This window comes from Anomalospiza imberbis, chromosome 2, assembly GCF_031753505.1.
Source record: "Anomalospiza imberbis isolate Cuckoo-Finch-1a 21T00152 chromosome 2, ASM3175350v1, whole genome shotgun sequence".
In the NCBI taxonomy this organism is placed as follows: Eukaryota; Metazoa; Chordata; class Aves; order Passeriformes; family Viduidae; genus Anomalospiza; species Anomalospiza imberbis.
In genome coordinates, this window is record NC_089682.1 from 39,646,364 (window position 1) to 39,667,034 (window position 20,671).

A 20,671-nucleotide genomic window follows, 5' to 3' on the forward strand; every position below is an offset into this window, starting at 1 on the left:
GTCAGTTTGTATTAATTATAAAAAGTCTAGATTCATTATGCATAAGAGACCATGAATCATAGATACTTTAATAAAAATAGGTGAACACACAATTTCCAAAACAGTGAAGCTATGATTAGATTTTTGCTTCAAGCCTACATAAATGTGCTTTTTCCTTTTCTTTAGCTTAAATTATGGCAACATTATCTCAATCAATTTAGATAAAGAATGACAATATCAACTAATTTAATTAGCTTCCAGCAATTCAGTAATTTCTAACGATGCAAAGTACACTGACATTTTTTTTTAACTGGGGTTGAATTACATTGAAAAATATTATATTATACATTGCAGTTGTATATATTTGGGGTGGATAAATAATCCTGCAGCTTGTTTCATGTTCCATTATGAGCAAAAGGCTTACTTTTGCTCACTTGGATTCTTTTTCTGTGAAGACCTGTAATAATGAACTACTTTCAAGAGCAGGATTAATGGCAATAAGGCATAAGACTGTATGTCTTCATATAGCATAAAGTAAAACAAGACATCACTTCTGATTAGAGTTTCCTGGAGATATTGTTATAATAATCCAAATCTAAGAAGCATAACAGCAGAACTGATTTAACACTGAAATAGAAGCACTATTCTATTTCTTTGCTGTGTATGATCCACTTTTGCCCTCTCAGAAGCTGAAGAAAGAGATCTTGCTAAATATAGTTTGATTCAAGAAAGAATATGAGTATATATGCCTAACCTCAGACACAGCATTGTCCCTTCTGAAATCAGTAGTATTTCTACTGCTTGAATCTTGCCTTTTTTCAAAGTGAATTTAGGTCCAAAGGGTTTTCTTTATTTTGGTTTTCCAATTCTCTTCACTATTAAACAACCTTTTGATGAGAAATGAACTTTCTTTGACAGAAGGCAGGAACACAAAAAGAAAAGTAGGTGGGGATGGTTGGAAAGAAAGAGGAGATAAAAACGCTTTTAATTCACAAGCTTGGAGCCTTTGCAAAGACTGCAACAGAGGAATAATTAACTTAGAGAAGTGCTAAATGAGAACAAATTTGTGGAAGAAACTCAGAATTTCATTTTTTGCCACAAGAGAGTAGGATGTGGGGATTCCCCACGTGAGCTGCTGTTGAACTGAGCCTGTTTTAAGGTAAATCTGTTGCAGAAGAGGGCAGGCAGCTGACTTCTTTCCCTGCCAAAGTATCTCCCTCTGGTCCTGCCAAGGGACCAGAATATTTATGTTGCAGGATGTAAGGGCATCATCAGTGTTTTGTGCTATGACTGTGTGCTGTCCTTGCTAATATAAAAATAAATGCTTGAAAGACACTGCAAAATGACATTTAACAGCCACAGTCTCTCCTAAATTACATTTCTTGTTTTTTTATATATCAAGACCTAACAAATAGAGTCAGATGTAAACCCGGTTTCCAAAGGCTGGCTAAAATATGGAACAGTCTGCATTAAGGCAGCAATAAAGCAAGCAGCATAAATCAGTTTAGCAGAAAGCTGGATACATTTTTAAAGGATGAAAACAAAAGTCACTAGCATAGCAAAAGAGTTGGAAGATGACATGTATAGTCAATTGATTTGTTTTTCTAGCTGGTGGACTCAGGATAAGGCCTCCTTTGGGTTCAATGAAATATTTAGGAAAAACAACCATGAATAAATATAAAGTGCATTATCATTATAGAGCATATGGTATGTTAAATTATCTGTTGTGCCCTCAGAAATAAACATAATCCATAAAATAAGGAATTGCGACATAAATAAAGGCTAGGTTTTACACAACATTCTAGCACATGAACAGTAGTTGTCTCCAGTCCTGAGAATGGGCTCACATTTATCAAACTCTCCAAACAGTGCCCCATGTTCAGGCCTGCAAAGAATGTGGGGAGGTTTTGCTGGTGCCTTTTTCTTTGAAATACTGAGCCATTGATTTGAAGATATAATTCTAGCCCCTGTGAAATCAGGATGTGTGTGTAACAATGCTTCTATACCCCAGAAAATAACCAAAAGGCTTATCCTGTTATCAAAATTATTGTAACCTGGTCTAGCACCACTTTTGTCAGGGGGGGAGCTGAGAATGCCATATTTGATGTGCTTTTACTCCAGTTCTACAATGAAGCCACTGCCAGGAGCTCAGTGGTCTTGTTTATATTGAAAGCAACTAGTGGAAACAGAGATCCCAGACTTAGGTATTTTTACTCTATTCAACTTCAAACTAAAGGTCTTGCTTTCAAAATTTCACTCATAGCTTTGTAACATATGAATGAAACCCCCTGGAGTTGCCAATTATCTATTTTCTGGAAGCTGATAACTAATAATAACAACTCTTTTTTGGAAATGTATTGAAAACTGGGACAGAATGGATTTCCAAAGAACTATGCCATTAATAAAGGAAAAGGGAAGAAGCACAATTAATATTATTAAAACACCCAAATTCAGTGATATAAACCAGCATCACACACAAGAGTAGCCTTTTTAAAATCTACCAGAGAAAAGAGTGCAGAGCAAGAAAGCTGCAGTGCAAGAGGCTGGAATGAAAATACAGACAGAGAGATATGAAGCCTTGGCCCATCTTGTGCACAAACTTTGTGAACTCCTCACACCAGGATAAACTCATAGCATCTTCCTAGAGGCATCCTTTTTTATGCATAAAGGATATGCCCTTGCTCTCGGCATCCTGAATTTGACAAGAACAGGATACCTGTAACCACTTCAGTGTAGGGCACTGGAAGTGTCAGGATCAAGTTCTCTTTTTTTATGGACGGATAAATGCATGTCCTGCAGGATGGGAATTTTACTACTTTATAAGCTCTGCATCACAGAATAAATGACAAATTCTATTTACACACTTGTGATACAGAGGAAAAAGAAGGTACTTCTTTCTAAGCATGTCAGAGAAGCATCCTTAATAATAATTTCCAAGGAAATGAGAAGTGTAAGGTATATTCAGGCTATTTTCTATGTGTTTGTACATCTTCTAAACTGCAATTAAAATTGCTATTTCACCAAGCAGCATGAATTTCACACACTATTTATAAACTGTGACTTCACATTGTGATTTCAGAACATGAACAGCCCCTCACTTGTTTATGCAGCCAACAAATTAGGGGGTTTTAACAGTACCATTATTGTTATTTTTTTAAATATGAATTGTATTTAAAATATTTAAATTTTAAATACAGGTAGCACTATTTTCCCTAGGAAGACTTTACTCAGTAAATTCTGTCTCCATGACAGATTTGTGTGCACACTACTCTTCTTTTTATAGTATGTCAATGGCATTAGTGTGTTAGATTAACAAGGAGCTTTAAGAGTGAATAAAATCAAGAAAAATATGGGTGGTAAGAGTACCTCTAGTGTGACTGTGGGAGCTACATACATAAGAGAAGAAACAGTGTAACCCTACAAAAAAACTTTGCACGCAGTATAATTTTTTGTTTAAATCTTATTTGTCCTCTTGTATGACTCTAATCAGCACTGCACTGGGATGAGACGATTAATGGGTTAAAGAAAATGCCCTAGGACAAAACAGCAGCTTTTACTTGAGGCCAGGCTAAGAGAGGGAAACTGTGAATATTGTAGAAATCCAACTCCAGCCTAGCATCACCCGTGCACATTTGTGCAGAATTGAAATCCATTTAGGTGCTAAAGTCAGCTTGGGGCAAGGTGCAGGTCCTGTATGAAAGTGAAAACCTGTGCTGTCATCTTGCTGGGCTTAAGAGATGAATGCTACTTTGCCATAGCCTGGAATAAAGAGAAGAGAGGCTTTTTAATGCAGCTGAAAGGAATGTCAGTAGCTCAGAAGGATCAGCCTTCTTGCAGACATGTAAAATTGCTGCCAACTTGGAAGCAGGTTGAAAGAACTGGAAAAATATGGCCCTATATGTATAAATAAATATATCTAACAAAAGATACTCTAAAAATCTCTCTCCTTCCCTGCTGGCCTGGAACTGTTCCTATTTTCTCCATCTCTACACTTGCGAACATTATTAATTTCCAAAACACTGCAAAGAGTGCACCGAGTCAGCTGCTAATGAGATTTCATTGTTGCAGGAGGGAAGATAGCTGGATCACAAGCTCTCGTTTCACTTTGCCTTTCCTTATTTTCCAGCCTGACCCTCGGCAGTGCTCTCTCAGAGAGGTGTGAGGTGATCCTAGAGCCCTGCCAGGTACAGAACCCCTTGGCAGAGGGGTAGAGCAGACCCTGCCTCGCCTCGGCTGGTGCAGCGCACACACACCTGATCCGAAGGCTTGTTTGTGTTGGGCTTTCCTGAAATCCTCTTGGCGGTCTGTAGAGCTTATCCACTCCTGGGCTTGCCGCTGCCACTCTAGTGATGTCCTAGCAGGCCGGTCCAGGGAGCTCTTTGAGTCATCTACGTTGGCTGCTGCGTGCTGCCTCTCCAGAGAGCTCCCCTTCCTCTCGGCAGAGCCTCCGCGCTGGCCGGGCACTATGGGCTGCCTTAAACCCTGACCGGGGGGCGGGTCAGGTGGTGGTGGAAGATCTAAAAAACGTGAATAAGATTCAGGTGAACTGATTTTTTTTTTTTTTTTTTAATTGAAACAGAAGGTCTGCTTTTGACGCTGAAATGAAAAGTGCCTTGCAAACGGTACGACCCACTAAATTGGTTGATTTTGAAAGGAGGAAATGTTATGTTAATAAGAAAAGGGTTTCAACTTCTGCTAGAACTTTATTCTGGTTGCTGTGTTTCTACCTCTTTCTAACTTCCATAAAAATCCATAGACTCTGAGCCCTGACTTACACTTCCAAGTTTGGGATTTATTTTCTGTGGGGTGTACTCCAACTGTTTTGTTCTTGTAACAGCAAGGAATTACAAAAGGCTGTGGAAGACTGACCCATGCCAGTTGACAATTTCCCTCCACCCTGCTGGGCTCACTTCATCCTGTTTTTTGGGCTACACTTTCAGCTCGAGGTATAAACTCAAAATCTTATATAGAACTTCATCAAAATGAATAAAATGCCACCAATTCTGGGAAAATGTAGTTGTGAGACCTACTGTCTTTGAAAAAGCATCAGTACATCTCTGACCAATGTGTTTAAATGGAACCACCCAACAATGGGTGAGCATTTTAGTCAATGAAATGAAGAGCTGAACTCTTCAGAGAATAGAGGATGGCCACTCTTAAGTTTAGCTGTCATGCAAATATAACCAATTAAAACACAATTTCAGCTAACAGAAAGACAATTGCCTGGTCTCTAACAACTTCTGTTCTTTTCAAGTTTGTGATTTGGTTTAGTAAGATGCTTGTAGAATTGAAGGTCAACCTTCTAAACACATTTGTGGGGTCAAAAGTGCACTTTTTTATTAGTCCATGACCCAAGGCATTTACAAACTCAGGATAATTCTAAATGCAACTTTTTCATATAAACAATATGATAGACTCACAATAGTCCAGATTATTTAAAAGAAAAAGAAATCAGAAAATAGAAGCACCTTTAGTATCATAATGAAAATTCTTCTATATCATATACACATTTTTTAAAAGGAACACTTTTTGATAATTCTGGTTTGGGGCAATGGATAGTCCAAATAAATCTCTGCAGCCGTACCAACTTCACAAAAACCTATGTTAGCTTACAATAGATTTGGGTCTGGCCTGTTTTCTAGTCCTTTCTATCTTACTGTGTTGTGAAGTTTTACCAAGGAATTGAACTTGGCTCAGTAACAGTCACGGAAAAGTAAACCTCTGTTCTGCCTGCAGGGAAGTCTGATGTTTATAACTCTAGTGCAACTGAAATTAATTTTATAAATTGGTCAGGAGGCCTTTGGAGGGAGTTTATTTCAGAGTCTCTAATCCAGCTTTATATAATGCTACACAGAATTTTTTTCATGTCCTTGCTGTTAGAGGTGATACTTATACCTCACATATGGAGCAGAAATGCTTCCAAAGTTGCTGGGATATCATTCCAGTCAACACTGTCTCTTACAGATATATGACATGTGCAGGCTATTTGTGTTTTCAAGAGAAAAAAGGTGTACCCAGTGATGCTCCTGTGCCTTTGCTCACAGCTGCAGTGCTATGCCCCAGATTAAGATAAGCACCCTCTGGTGAGAGCAGCCTTTTAATAATCTGTCAGAGAGCTTGGTGCATGCTTTATGTTCAGCACTAATTTATTTGAGAAATTTTTTGTTATGAATATAGATGCGACCTTTCATGACAATGACTACACTTGAGTTACTGTACATGGAAGCAGGAGGGTATGGGAGCTTGCCAATGTTAAAATTGCTTTATAGTGCTGGCTTCCAAAATGGCATTTCTTATAATTGATTTTATTGCGATCATAACCAGTTAATGTACAGAACCACAACACTGGCATCTGCTTATGCAATCTGAAATAGAGATCACTGAAGTCGTGATTTATAAGCACTTTGTGGAGATGCATTGAATCCAATAAACACAGCCATAACATGATATCAGACTATGCAATTTTCCCAGATAAAATATTTACTGTTCAATATAAGCAAAATTTTCAAGTAGTAGCATAGAAAAAAAAAAGTTAAAATTACTGCAGTATTAAACTTTAAACAGACTACCCGTCTTCAGAAATTGCTGTCTAATAGTTGTTATTAATTAGATACTTAAAAGGAAAGAAGACTTGTACTTAAACTATACTGCATGTTCTAGAGCTGGCTGCAACTCCTGGAATTACTGTAGAGTTATGGTGTTGATCTACTGTTAACCTGATTATTGCTTTTATCCATCCACAAAACAAGCATAAAGACTGACTTATGCATAGAAGTGAAATGAAACACCATGTTTGTAAATTTCCTTGGGTGCTTTTAACCTATGGATGAGTTAAAGAGAAAAATAAAATTTATCTTGTAATGAAGCTTCACAGAATTCTAGAAGAACTACAGGTACTTTGGAATTAACATAAACTGGCTCTGGCCCAAATACAAACATACTGAACTCTATTACAAGTGTCTGAGAAAATCTGTAAGAACGGTTACTAGTTGTAGCCAAACATTACCTGACTAAACTGTTTGTTTCTTCACCTCCTTACTCAGGTTGACAGCCACAGCAACACCTACCTGTCCTTTTTAATAAAAGAAGCTGGAAGAGAGCTTCATTTGGCAATGTGGCTTTTGATTTGCTCTACAACTTACATCTGCACTGTAAATCTTGTGCCTTAGTAGATACTAAGTATTTTCTGCTCTCTTGCCTGGATTGATTGAAAGATCCCATCTAGAGTCATGAGTTTCTTCCTCCAACACCATTGAGAACAGTCTTGTCTTGCCTTGGCTTTCCTACCCCTGCTAAAGGTGTAACAGATGTCAGTTGAGTTAAAAGTCCCAGATCCTCAAGGAAGACTGATTATCCACAAAGGCAATCATGTCAATCATTCCACCATGTCAATCCCTTCAGAGAAATTCTGAATTTAGAAATGTAGGGACTTCAGTGGGATTTTCAGTGAGGATACCCAGAGGGGTAACACTAATTCACCCTACTTCCATCTAAATCTCATTTATCCTTCAGGTGGTAGGGAAAATACCTGAAAGCCTGCACTAAGCTAGAAACTTTCTAGGTCAGTAGGATGTCATCCAGACTTTCATTTTGAAGACTCTAATGGCAGGATTATCAAACCTGCAAGGCACTTCATAAGTACAGTGGTGGGGAGGTGATGGTTTTATTGATTTAGTAATGGAGGGATTGTGATTGAGGAGCTGTAGGACATCAGAGTGCCTGATAAGGGGGAGATGGATATTCAGTCTGGGATTACTCCAGCCCTTCTTTAGAAGGCAGAGCATTGGGTAAATGATTCAGGCACCAGTCAAGGTTTGGCACAGCTTCTCATTATTAATTGGAAAAAGCAGCAAGTTAAAGAACCTATAAGGACACACCTTTCTATCTGTATCAGTGATTTCTTCTCATAGGAGTGATAATTACTGTGACATTTAATAAGACTCTGAAACACCTTCTAGCATCAAAAGGTAAGTATTTTCTTAACAATAAAAACTATTTTTAATACACAGTAGGAAGTTAGTAGCAAGGCATGGTAACATAAGTCTTATGTTCCAGTTCTCTTTTTCAAACCCTAAGCACATTTCCCTTCTGCCTCCTCTTTGATTTTTTTTTTTTTTTTTTTTTTTTTTTTTTTTTGCATATCATGCTCAGTTAAGGAAGGGTTTTTAACTTCAGTCACACAGTTACCCGGCTGCAAACTATATGACAGATTCCACTGTTTTGCTATTCATGACTACACTGTTTCTAGGAAAACAGATTATTCCTTGAGTGCTAACACTAAAACCCTCCTGGGGTTGTTTTTTTTTTTTTTGTTTTTTGTTTTTTGTTTTTTTTTTTTGTGTTGTTTTGGGGTTTTTTTGGTGTTTTTTTTTTTTTTTTTTTTTGGTTTTTTTTTTATGGTGGACTGTGAGCTCAGAATGAAAGTTTTGACCATCTGAGGGGTTCATAACATATTCTTCCTCTGTGCATTTGCTGTTGTCTCCATAGTCTTTCAGGATGTGGAAGTGAAAAAACAAGTTGTACAGCAAGACAAATATGAAGACTCCATCTACAGTCAGTCTCTAGAGGCTTCTGACCTGCAGCTGAAGGAAATGAAGAAGCAGGGGTTTAGGGGATTTGTGTGGATTGCTGCCAAAACTAAGCATGAAGTTGAGCCCTCAAATGCTTACATGGTCTGAGATGTGTGTGCTATGTGTTAAATATTACAGTTTCTTAGGTCTTTTGCACTGTCCCACATGGTTACAGTTAACCAGGAGGAAGCACTCAGGATGTGTATGGGAATGGGCAGAGAAAGCTGGAGCTTTCTTGGACAATGAAAATTGAGAATGACAGACATCCGGTATGTGATGAGACTTAAACACAGCATACCAGGACTCATCCAACTTGGGAATTTGAAAACAACTGGCAAACCAAGTATATTCTCACAAGACAAATCCAAGAGGAAGCAGTTATAAGGGAATGGATTGGAGACATCAGAAAAAAACAGAGAAAATGTATAGTGATGCTTTTCACAGAAATCAGGATGGTCCAGGGCTGAATGGACTGGCCTGGATTAGGGCTTGGAATTGCTGGACCTATCCAAAGCTCTCCTACTTCCTCTTTCTAGCTATAGCTTAAGCTTAGTGGTATTGTCTGTCTTTGTAAAGATCATTGCAATATGCCACAGAAAGCACCCAGTTACCATTTTTAATTTCTGCAAACCAGAGATTCCTAAATTCATTTGTTTACATACATGCAGGTGGCAGCAGCAACTTCTAGCTTCCTTAATTGACAAATGATCTTTTGCAAATTTAACTATGACTCAGACTTGACATTACACTTTAATGATTCATATGCAGTAGGAGTTGAAGTGGAAAACTGTACCATTTGTGTTTGTTTGTTCCTGTGTTAATACAGGATGGGAACTGTTCCTCTATTGCTCCAGGACATTATAAATTTTTGCAACATATAGCAAGAACTGTAACTAGGTTTATAGAGGACAAATATTAATCAAATGGCATCCAAAAGCTGTTATGGTTATTGCCCAAGTCTGAGAGGTTGAAGGAAATAGTATATCATTGGTATTCTGATTTAAATATAAGAAAGAAACTCTGGTAAGATTAGTATTTTATTAAGGATAAATACCAAATAATAGGAGTTTCCTCTTTTAAAATTAATCTTAAAATTGGATCTCTTTCACCAACTTAAAACAATGCCAAATTTTATGATGGAGTCACTCTCTGAGGAGCCCCACTTTCATCTGTCTCATGACCTGAACTGGATCCCCATTAATTTTCTGGTATCCACACTATTGTCAAACACTTCTGTAGCAATAGTATTCAGAAGCAGAAGGATTAGTGTCCACCATATTGAGTGCACTACAAACTCACATGTACACAGAATTTGTAGCCTAAGATGCTCACAGTTCAGGGTGACAGGATATGGCACTCAGAAGGGTTAACAAAACATGTACAGCAAGAGTATGGCCACCACTACAAGTGACATCCATAACCTTCTAGTTACTGCTCTCAGAGACATATCTATTCAATGGATCTGTGTAATAGAGAGGCCTCTGTAATATATCCACAAGGGGAGGGAATTAATGTTTAAAGGAACTTTGATCCATAGGAGCAGAATCTAAGCTACTTTAAGCTGTTTCCACAAATAATATCACAGGGAGAATGAGCCATAGAGCAGGAGATGTAACAATAACCCCTTTGGTGAACACTTTCAACACTTACAGGTGCAAGGACAGGAATCAGAAGAAATGAGGGGGCAGTAGCCAGCTGGCCTCCTTCCTATCCAGTCTTTCTCAAAAACTAACAGGTACTAATTGTGTCTTTTGCCAGACTCAAGAAGGGTAGACAAAGAAAATGGAAGAAAGAACTGATCTGAACTATTAGAAGAGCAGAACAGACACGCCTGAAATTTCCAGATGGGAAGCAGTCGTAAGAGAGAAGTGGAGATGTAAAAGAGGGAGACACAGTCACTGAGGTCAGTGGATGCCAGAACTGAAGCAGCACGGACAAGAGGTGAGGCAGAATCATGGGAAAACATGGCACGTGTTGCTGTAGCCGATGGGTGTCTGTCAAAACCTCCACAAACCAAACAAGTCCTGTGGGAGCCACTCTCTGCTTCTCCTTAGGAATTCATGACATAAAGCTATTGCTAGTGGTGGCTACTTTCATAAAATGTAAAATTACTCACAGGCCATTTTTCAATGTCAACTCATGTGCAATGCAGTCATTTTGGGGTAGGATTTATAGTGAGATCTGAGAAACCCTAAGAGATGATGACATGTCCAGAGCTGAAATGGGGAAAGGCTCCTCCAATATTCAGCCAAGCCCAACATTGCTAGAGTTGCAACACTGCTCATGTGGCAAGCTGGGGACCCCAACTCCACCAAAGCAGTAATTGACATTCCTGAATTGATATTCCTGAAAAGATGGCTCTGCCTTCTCCTGCTGTGCTCACCTGCCTGTTGCAGGTTTTCCTCCCCCAACACTCACCGTCCGTGATTCCCTCCCGGCGATGAGGCAAAGGGGGCTGCTCCAAACGTCCGCCCTTGTGTTTTTTCGTGGGTCTCTGCCTCTGACCCTGATTGACAGCTGCACTGGTGCTGCTGTCAGTAGAAAAAGGACTGCCTGGCCGAGGTCTCTGAGAAGAAGAATATGCTTTGCCTAAATAAGAAAAAAAAAAAGAGAGAGAGAAACCAGATGAAAAAATGTTATTGCCTTGAAACGAGCTGTTCTATTAATGTCTGTTCTGAAACATTAAATCAAGTCTAATTCTCAGAGGCAGGCAAGTGTCCCCTCAAGGTACCCACTGATAACAACTGCTTTAAGACACACCACAACAAGGGAAGTAGAGAAACTTGGCATTCCTTTGTCTTTAACTTTTATAATTAAAATTATTCCATCTGTTGCGATAAAACTACTGTATGCCATGTAACTCCTACCTGCTCAGTGTGCTGAACAGATGTGTCATAACAACTCCTCAGCCTTGAACAGGGAAGGAAAACAGTCCTGCAATCATATCAAATTTATCTCCTCCTGCCTTCCACTTTCATGTTTTCTGAGCCAGATTCTCATTTTAGGGGCTCCCATACACACTGGATATCTGGAGTAACTCCAGCGAGATAAATGTAACTAATTTTGCAAGCTATGTAGCATTGTACCACTGCATACTTACGGACTCTCTTTTCTCAAGAAATAAAAATGGGGGTATATTTAAATGCTAAAATTTTACAGTTAATTTCCAGTACTTTTATTTGTTAAAAATATATATTCTGACCTCAGATTTATTTACATATTTTTATATCTCATATATATATAGATATATGTGTGTGTGTGTGTGTATATATATATGTGTGTATATATATATACACACACTATTCAAGCTATGTGATTTTTCTTAAAGAAATATCTTTGATGCTGTTCTATGGAGCAGATGATTAAAAGCCTCAGAATTTAAAGAGCACAGTTCATTTACTACATTCACTTCCTCTTTCCCTTCTTCTTATTCTGATATTTTTACTCTGTTAACTAGACTTAATATTTAATGATAACTGATGAAAACTAAAAATCCCCATCTTTGACTTTCTTTTGTTCATGTGCATGCCATTCCTGTGAAATTTTGGAAATGCTAACATCTTAATTCATTTAGAATTGGTAATTAAAATTCTTACATATTTTAATGCTATCTGCAGTTGAAAATGCATAAGCCAGTCTGAAACTCTGCTCCTTCAGCGCTGCTGTAGGCCCAAATGGTGTAAGAGATGATAGAAAGTGGCAAAATGGGTGATTTCTATTTTTCTGGTCAACTGGGTCCATGATAGGAAGGAGGTCTTTTTATCCTCTGGTTAACTTAGACCATGGTCTACCCTGCAGTGGGTTATGTTTCTAGTAAACCCTTCCAACAGACGTGCTTACTTCCAACATGCTGTCACATACAACCTGATCTAGAAAAGCCGAACTGGGAGTAATATGCAGCTCAGCATCCTATTTTAAACATTCTCAGTGCCAAGAGGGCAAAGTGGAAAAGTAGCCATAATTTCTCTAACATGTTGTTTCACGTTCATACATACATGTTAGGATAATATTTCACTATTTGACTTCAGAGATTTTGGGACTGTCTCAGGCTTGGTCTTTTACCTTCTGACTGTTTTGCACCCTGAGGAGGGCACTGCTCTCAGGCAGGCTTGTCCCCAGCTGCCCATCTGTGCCAGCTATCAGAGGTTACCACGTTTGAAGCCCTCATCTGGACATTCCCTAACCCTCCTCTACCCAAAAAAAAAAAAAAAAAAAAAAAAAAATTATATAGTCTGAAAACAATGCCTTTGCTAACCTAGCTCATTTTAACTGAAATTGGGTTACAGAACACCCGCCCAAGCAGCTAATTCTGGAGCTGGGAGAAAGCAAGGAATAAGCATTTGGGAACATTAACCTCTATAGCTGGCACAGCTGCAGCCAGACAAAGACAAGTGATCAAGCCCTTTTTTCACGGATAAGGATAACACAGCAGATGAAAACAGACGAAATATTAAGATTTCATTTAAAAATTTAAAAAAAGACTCCTAATGCAAAGAAATTCAGATGTGTGCCTGAAATTCCATCCCAGCTCACAGCACGCTGCACAGATGTTTTGCAAAAATAAACTCACAACATGCAAATGCAACTAGTGAGTGCAAGACACAGATTCTTCACACTTACTCTTTTGACTAAAGAAATGTGATTATTCATTCAGAATGCTGGTTTTAAAAAGAAATAGACACCAAACATTCTCTTTTATCCCTTCACGAAAATGAGGCAAAATAAATAGCACTGACCTAAATCATACATGGGGCAAACACAAATGATGTGCAGACTCCCATAGCACATTTTTCAATGCACTTAATAACTGATCACAGCATCTTGTATTTGTATGCAGCCCTGCCAGTAAGAACTGCTGAGCAGTGTCAGACTTTCTGCAGCAGATTTAGTGTGTTTAAGTGCAGACAAGGATGAATCCACTAATTCTTGATTTAATTTCCCAAGGGTGTTAAAAAGAAAAGCTGTTTTAACTTCATGGCAAATCACATGATGGCTTCTGGAAACTGGAATCAAAGTGTCTGGCAGGAGAGACACATTGCATCTGGATTCACCAGAGCCTCTCCAGCTTGGCAATCAAACATTCCCATGTGAGGCTATCAAGCTGGACACCTCCTTTAGTATCTACCGCCGAGAGTATTTCACAGCTGTTCTAAATGGGTGAAAATAAGTGTCCAGACTGAAGAGGAATAAAGAGTCAGGACCTTCAGGCTCCCTTCAGAGCAATGAGCAGGATAAACCCTGCTGCTTCTGCACTGCCAGACACCATGCTGCACTCGCGGGGGCTGCAGGGCTGTAACATGGGTGTCTGACCGAGCCACCCTGCCCTGCGTGGTGACACATCCTGATGACACTGCAGGGGGAGATTTTCTGCAGTGAGCAAAAAATACCATTTGCTGAGGTTTCTGTGAGGAAAAGGAGGGAGGGCTGTTTGTTTGCATGTGGGTTTCTATTTTATTTCTATTTTGATTGCTGGATCATTAAGAGAGTAAGAGGGTAATAATCATGAAGTCTCCACCACAACCGCTGGATCCTTTTTTGTACCCTGTGTTCTGATGGTCTGTGAGGATTTACACACACACTCACTTTAAGTGCATTTGTGACCTAATCGAGCTAGGAAAATACAACTGACAAGGGGGCTCTCATCCTTTCACTGTAGTTTCCACTCACATAACTACAAAAAAAAAAAATCATATTTATCCTAAAGTGTCTGTGTCTGTGTGTCCATTTACTTCTGTTATGAGCATGTTTGTGGTGGAAACTGCACTTCTCAAAGGTTTGATACAAGTGACAGTAATTTTGGTGAATCTTTGCATTAACTTTTACCGGAGCAAACACCACCAAAAAAAAAAAAAAAGTTGGAAAAGATTTGCTCCTTTCATTCATAACCTGGGAGACTCTTCAAGGAAAACATTATATTTTAACTTATAGTTTGGCCAGATGTATCCATACTAGATAAGTTAAAGTCTACATGAGTTTATGAGTTTTCTTGTTTTTGCTTTCTTTTTAGTTTGTTTTTTTTTTAAGTGATATGACAGATTTACTCAATTTTCCATTAATAGAGAGAAACAACTGAGGGCTTCAGCTATGGTGAAATAATCTTTTAAGGATGACTATGTCTGACCAAAGCCAATGGAAAAAATCCCAGTGATTTGAAAAAAAGCTAGATTTTTGGACTTTGCCATCAACTCTTTCCTTTATTCCTAATGTTCCTAAAAGGCGGTCCTTGCCATGAAGTTATTGCGTGCAGAAAGCCTACAGTTTTCAGCCCCAACATGTGAGACTTTCTCTTAAATGCACACACTTTGCAGAAGGAGAGACTTCATACCAGACTAATAGTCTAAAAAATTTAAATGATAGGAATATTATGGGACATGTCATCTGGAATTAGCTGAGGAAGCATAACTAAAAACATGAACCAAGTTCATACTCTGCTACTAGATTTGTGGATTTAAATAATTAGCTATTGTTGCTATTTTGACAAGACTAAGGAAATGCAAATGTATCCTTTTCTTACCAGAATAAAGATGAAATTTCTTTATATTTTTAAACAGAAATAAAACATATGGAGCTTTAAAAATACCTAAAATATATTTCGTTTTCATTAATAATTTCAGAAGATTGGCTATTTTCAAATGTAATATCCACTTTACCTGTGTTACATTTTACTTGGCAGATTCAGTTGGCATAACCAAAATTAAATGTTATCAAAATACATTAACTTATTAAGGATTTTAAAATCAGCTATTAATTAAGCTTTAAACAGTTTGTATTGTTAACAATCAAAGCACACCAATTCACCCCATGCTCAGAAGAACTTCACAGAAAAACACACTTTTGCTGGATGAAATGCAACAGAAGAGCAGGGATGGAGGTAAAAGTTTAAACGTGATGTTCGTCACTGGAAATGTGGATGAATGTGAGGAGATTTTTCAGAAAATGAAATCATCAAAGGCTGCAAGGCAGAATTAGTAATTTCTTCACCGAAATATTAAATGAGCATATGTCAGTAAATCTAGAGCAGAGTCAGCACTGAGGGGAACTGCAGCAGACCAAAGGTGCAGATTAAAAGCTTGAGCTATTCACTACTTCAAATCACTAAAAATGAAACATAATGCAAGGTTTAATTTAAAATATACCAAAAGAAGTATCTCCATCCACCTTATCCCATGCATGTTAGGCAAGTGTGAGATGCTGTTTCACTGAGAGAAGGATAGGCAGAGAGACCCTTCATGCAGAAAGCATCAACTTGGAGTCTACAAACCTGTTCTTGTCAGGCTGGTTCCATCCAGCCTAAACCCAGCTTTATCTGCTGCTGCAACCAGTGCTTGTGCAAAAGTGCCGCTGGTAAATATGGAGTCATCTGAGGAGCTACCTACACTAGATCTATGACTAGAAAAGTTACGGTCCTCATCAGACGCAGAACCCCATCCATTTACCATTGAACCTAAAAACAAATGTAGGGGGCTAGTGAGTGGTGCACATTTGATATTTGTTCATCTAAAGCTCAAAGACCCACTTAATATGTCCTTTCTCAACACAAAATTCATACCCAAAATTCATTTGACAGAGCGTGGTACAGAAAACAATATTAATCTAAAGCTTAAAGACCCACTTATTGTGTCCTTTCACAACACAAACCCCAAAGTTTATCTGACAGAGTTTGGTACAACAGAGCACTATCAGAGCTAGGTGGGATTTCATTCATAGCTTGCTCCATGTAGCTTTGCTCCTGTAAACAAAATAATACATTTTTCCTACAAAGGCAAAGGCTCCACAGTAAATTTTTTTCAAAATGAATGGTTTTTTCCCTGTGATTGAATTAAATGTGGCTGATTTTTTTATTTTTGTTTTACTTGACTTGTTACAAATCAGGATCTAGTTTGATATTTGCCAAACCAAGTCTTAATTTTGGACTGCATATATGTAAGTCTCAGTAGCCATGGCTAAAGTCAGACCTGGGCTTCAAGGGCTATTCTGAACAAGACTCGTCCCATGTAATTTTATAAATCAAAAGCTTAAAATAAATGAGCAGTTGTAATGGCCTGAAAATAGCTGATCTAAAGTAGCTCACTCTAGTGGATGAAAGTAACTTTTTTAAAAGGTTAGAAATAATTAAGATTCAAGAGCAGAGCAAATATATGCTCTGATTTAAAACTGAGTCAGTTGCTAGACCGGCATTTGTAACGAGCGCGGATCTCCAGGACAGTTTGGATGGATGAGAGATCTCTGAAGTCAGGTCTTAGAAAATGTGGTTTATTAAAAGGGGGGAAGGCCCTGCTTGGAGTTGCCAGGTGCAACTCGTGGCAGGCCCAGGGGGAGAGGGAGAGGGAGAGAGAGGGAGGGTTCCAGGTGAGGGTCCCAGGGGAAGGTCCAAGAGAGGAAGGTCCAAGAGAGCGTCCAGTCCCTCGGGCACACCTTATCAGGGGGCTTCCAGGTGGGCTGGAACAGGACTTGGGCCAATGGGGTCACAGATACCTGATACTTCAGGGGAGGGTTACAGGTGTGGGATGAACCATACATTGGGGGGTGAGACAGAGCATTCCATGTGACCTTTGGACCTATCTGCAGGTAAAGGGCATTGTTTAATCAGAAAGGGGGATTGCTTTCAGCCTGGCTATACTATTGTTTTCTAGTTATTCAGTAGTCAAGGTTTGCTATTTCAAATCTAGTTCTCATCTCAATGTCTGTATTTTCCAAATCTTTTGCCAGGCAATCATATTTATAAGGTTTTCCAATTTCATCTTCCCCAACAGGCATTGGCCTCACGGTATGTTCTAACTGTGGATTACCACCACTGCAGGAGAGGAAAGTGACAACAGCATCATAAAAATGCAGTCAGAAAACCAGATACCAGAAAAACCACATGAAAGAAATGTAGAAATCTTGACATAACTAAAATATAAAGAGCAAAACAGAGAAGGAAGGATAAATCTTATTTGCTCTTCACTTGTATTTTTTTATGTTTTCTGAAGCACGAATCAGCTACCCATCAATTTCAAAAGCTATTGCTCAGTTCAATTTTTTTTTCTTAGTACTGTAATTCCATTTCTTTCAGGGTTTCAGATGGAGATGGTGGCATTCTGTACTTCTAAAATGTCCCACGGTCATTCTGCACTGTGCAGTGGAGCAGGAGGCAAAGGAAAGAGCCAGCAGCAAGTACTTGGCTCCAGGAACAGGGCAGCCCTGTGAAATGAGCTACCAAACCCAGGTGAGGTGCAGAGCCACCAGAGTGCTTCTGGGACCTGAGCTGCTGCATGGCATTCCATGGTGCTGTGTAGACACAATGTGTTCTGAGATAGTACAGGCACCACACCCATCTCAAAATCCCTGAAATGTGCCTTTTAGCAACAACTGTATGTTGGGGTAAAAAAAAAAAGCCCAGTGAACCTGTGAGAATCTGCAGAAGACTGGTTTTCAAAGACATGAAGACACATGTTGAGGGATGCATCAACACGTGTCTGCATGCTGAATTTCTGTAAACGCACATAAAATGTGTAGCAGTACAGTAGCTTTTTTTAAATCAATGTCCAAGAAAGTGTTGCTGTGTTTAAAATTGTTAAGTAGTAAATCAATAACGACCTGCTTATTAGTTAATTGATAGGCTAATTAACTAATGGTGGTGTCAAATATTAAAAATGTCCTGCAAAAATAGGTCATGAGTGCAATTAATGAATCCTGGAATTCAGTAGCATGCTGCACCACAAAGCCCAAGAACAGTGGATTGTTTTGTGATGCTGCAGTGACCAAATCTTTTAATGCCAGAGAAGTGGCAGGCTATAATAAGAAAAACCTGTGCACTTCTCAGATGCAAGAAAAGAAACCAAAGAGGTCTGTGGAGGTCTGACAGGCAGGAAGTGTGTTAAGTGCAGCAGAGAGTGACAGGGTTTGATTCTACTTGCCAAAAGCACACATAAAATTGTTATTTTCCAAACAGACTCGACCTGATGCAGACAGATGTGAGGGAGCCCAGATAAGAGCAAGGGAAGGCTAAAACTGAATTTCCTCTAAGAAGACATTCTGAACTAACAATCAAAGTGCAATAGGACATCACAGAGAATGGAGAGCAAAGACATTTAGCAACAGTTATTGATGATGTATGAAAAGAGATACTACAGATAAAACACTTAATGAAGATGTAAGAAAATTAAATGCTATAACTGAGGACATTTTCAAACAATCACTTATAGACACATTCCACAAAATATGTGAGCACAAGCTGAAACATAAAAATGTAACTAGACCTACACATATCAAAGGATGATACTTAGATGCTAAAAATTTAACATGTGTGCCATTAATTTCAGGGCCTAAGGGTTTGTGTTATATATTCTACTGTCTGTGTAGAGACATATAAAACCATATACAGAGCACTTTTTTTTTCAGTGTCATGGTCCATGAGACTATGGATGTTTTGAAAGAACTTTTAATTTCTATTTGCTCACATTGCTTTGTCCATTTGCTAACCACAGCTGTTACACAACATACAACGCACATGGTAATTCGGGCGTGACTCTTTCAGGGTATGGGTAGTAGCTGTTTTTCATTTGCTTTGTTAATCAGTCAACAAAAAAAAAATCTCATTTTAGGAACGAAATATACTGAAAATCTGCAAAAGGCCGTTGGGTGTGAATAGAGAAATTGTTCTACACACTCATAGACATGCCAGTTTTTCTAAAATTACCTAAATTTTTATTATCAGACTGCCAGTTTTCTAGGCTAACCCTATAAAAAAGCTCTGTTTTCCTACTCCTCCACATTCCCATGGACAGCAAGTGTTAGTAAGGCTGGGAATAGTGTGCTCTATGGGTCACTCCCCCTTCCCCTCTCCTCCAGCAGCTGTTCTAGGAGGGACCTGTCACAATGGAAGCATAGCTCTGTTCTTGCAGGGACATGAGTTTTACTGAGATGCCATGACCCCACCTGGAATTCTGCATCCATTTCTGGGGTCCCTGGCACAGGGGTCCCTGTTCAAGTGTGTCTGGAGAGGAGCCACAACAATGATTAGAGTGTTGGAACTCCACTTCTGTGAAGACAGGCTGGGACAACTGGGATTGTTCTCTGCAGCCTGGAGAAGAGAGGGCTCCAGGGAGATCTTTCTGCAGCATTTCAATACATAAAGTGGGGTCATTACAAAGGCAGAAAGAGGCTTTCTGATAAGGCCTGTAGTGACAGGACAAAAAGCAATATTTTCAAACCGAGAGAAGGTTTAGATTATATATGTGGAAGAAATTCTTTACTGTGAACGTGGTAAGGTACTGGAACAGGTTGCCCAAAGAAGGCGTGGATGTCCCAATCCTGGAAGTGTTCAAGGCCAGGCTGGATGGGGCTCTGAGCAACCTGGTCTAGTAGAAAGCATCTCTGGCCATGGCTGGGGAGTTGGAACAAGATGACCTTTAAAAGTCCCTCCTAGTCCAAACCATGCTCCATTACTACTGGTAGCTGGAAGCAACTTTTTTATATAGAAACTTCTTCTAACTGCTGAAGTCAGCAAAATATCGTGAGACACGTACAGCACCCACAGCTGTGTGTGACCAGAGAGCTAAAGGCAAAATCTCTACATTATTTCTACTGATTCCTAAGATATTCAGTTTCCCTGAATAAACAATTTATTTTCCCCAGCCAACCCTGCAGCAGTAAATCCCATTTTGCTCTGACCTGCAGAGGTGTAGACATTGCCCAGAAGGCATGGGAGTGATGGAGCCCAGCCCGGGCACCTCAGGCCACCACACAGCTGTGTTAACACAGCACACGTGGTGACTGCTTGTGTAAAGGCATCCACTGGCCTCTTGCTTTTCAAATCAGATACACATTTGTTTTTCTCTGAATAATGGCCGAATAAGAGATGCTGACGTTCCTTTCAGATCAACTGTGCATTTTGAAATGGGATGAAACAGGCTTTTAGTGTCTCCTTTACATGCAGCTCACTATGTGTTTTCCAAGAGCACATTTGAGTTTTTACGCTTTCTGGCAACTGTAAATTTTACTCTTGCTGACAGCAGCAGTAAATGCTTTATGCAGAACAAAATCAGCTCTGTGAAAAGTTGAACTCTGTTTTCTTGCTCCATAAAATATCTCTTGGTGCTAATGCAAACAGAAAGCTTCTTTGCTCTCAGGGAAAGGTG

The 20,671-nt window shown here is 39.1% G+C and overlaps 1 protein-coding gene across 21 annotated transcripts in view; it reads right to left on the reverse strand.

The window, feature by feature from the left end:
- Positions 1 to 20,671, reverse strand: part of ROBO2 (roundabout guidance receptor 2) — a 1,029,216-nt gene that overhangs the window by 5,449 nt on the left and 1,003,096 nt on the right. For 8 of the 21 annotated variants that reach the window (XM_068180595.1, XM_068180593.1, XM_068180594.1 and 5 more), the window contains 3 exons: positions 15,811 to 15,993; positions 10,968 to 11,138; positions 4,233 to 4,496 (listed from right to left, as the gene is read on the reverse strand). In XM_068180595.1, coding sequence (XP_068036696.1) covers positions 4,233 to 4,496; positions 10,968 to 11,138; positions 15,811 to 15,993 — 618 coding nt within the window. The remainder of the gene's footprint in view (positions 1 to 4,232; positions 4,497 to 10,967; positions 11,139 to 15,810; positions 15,994 to 20,671) is intronic. The other 13 variants (XM_068180601.1, XM_068180602.1, XM_068180603.1 and 10 more) reach the window with 3 other exon arrangements.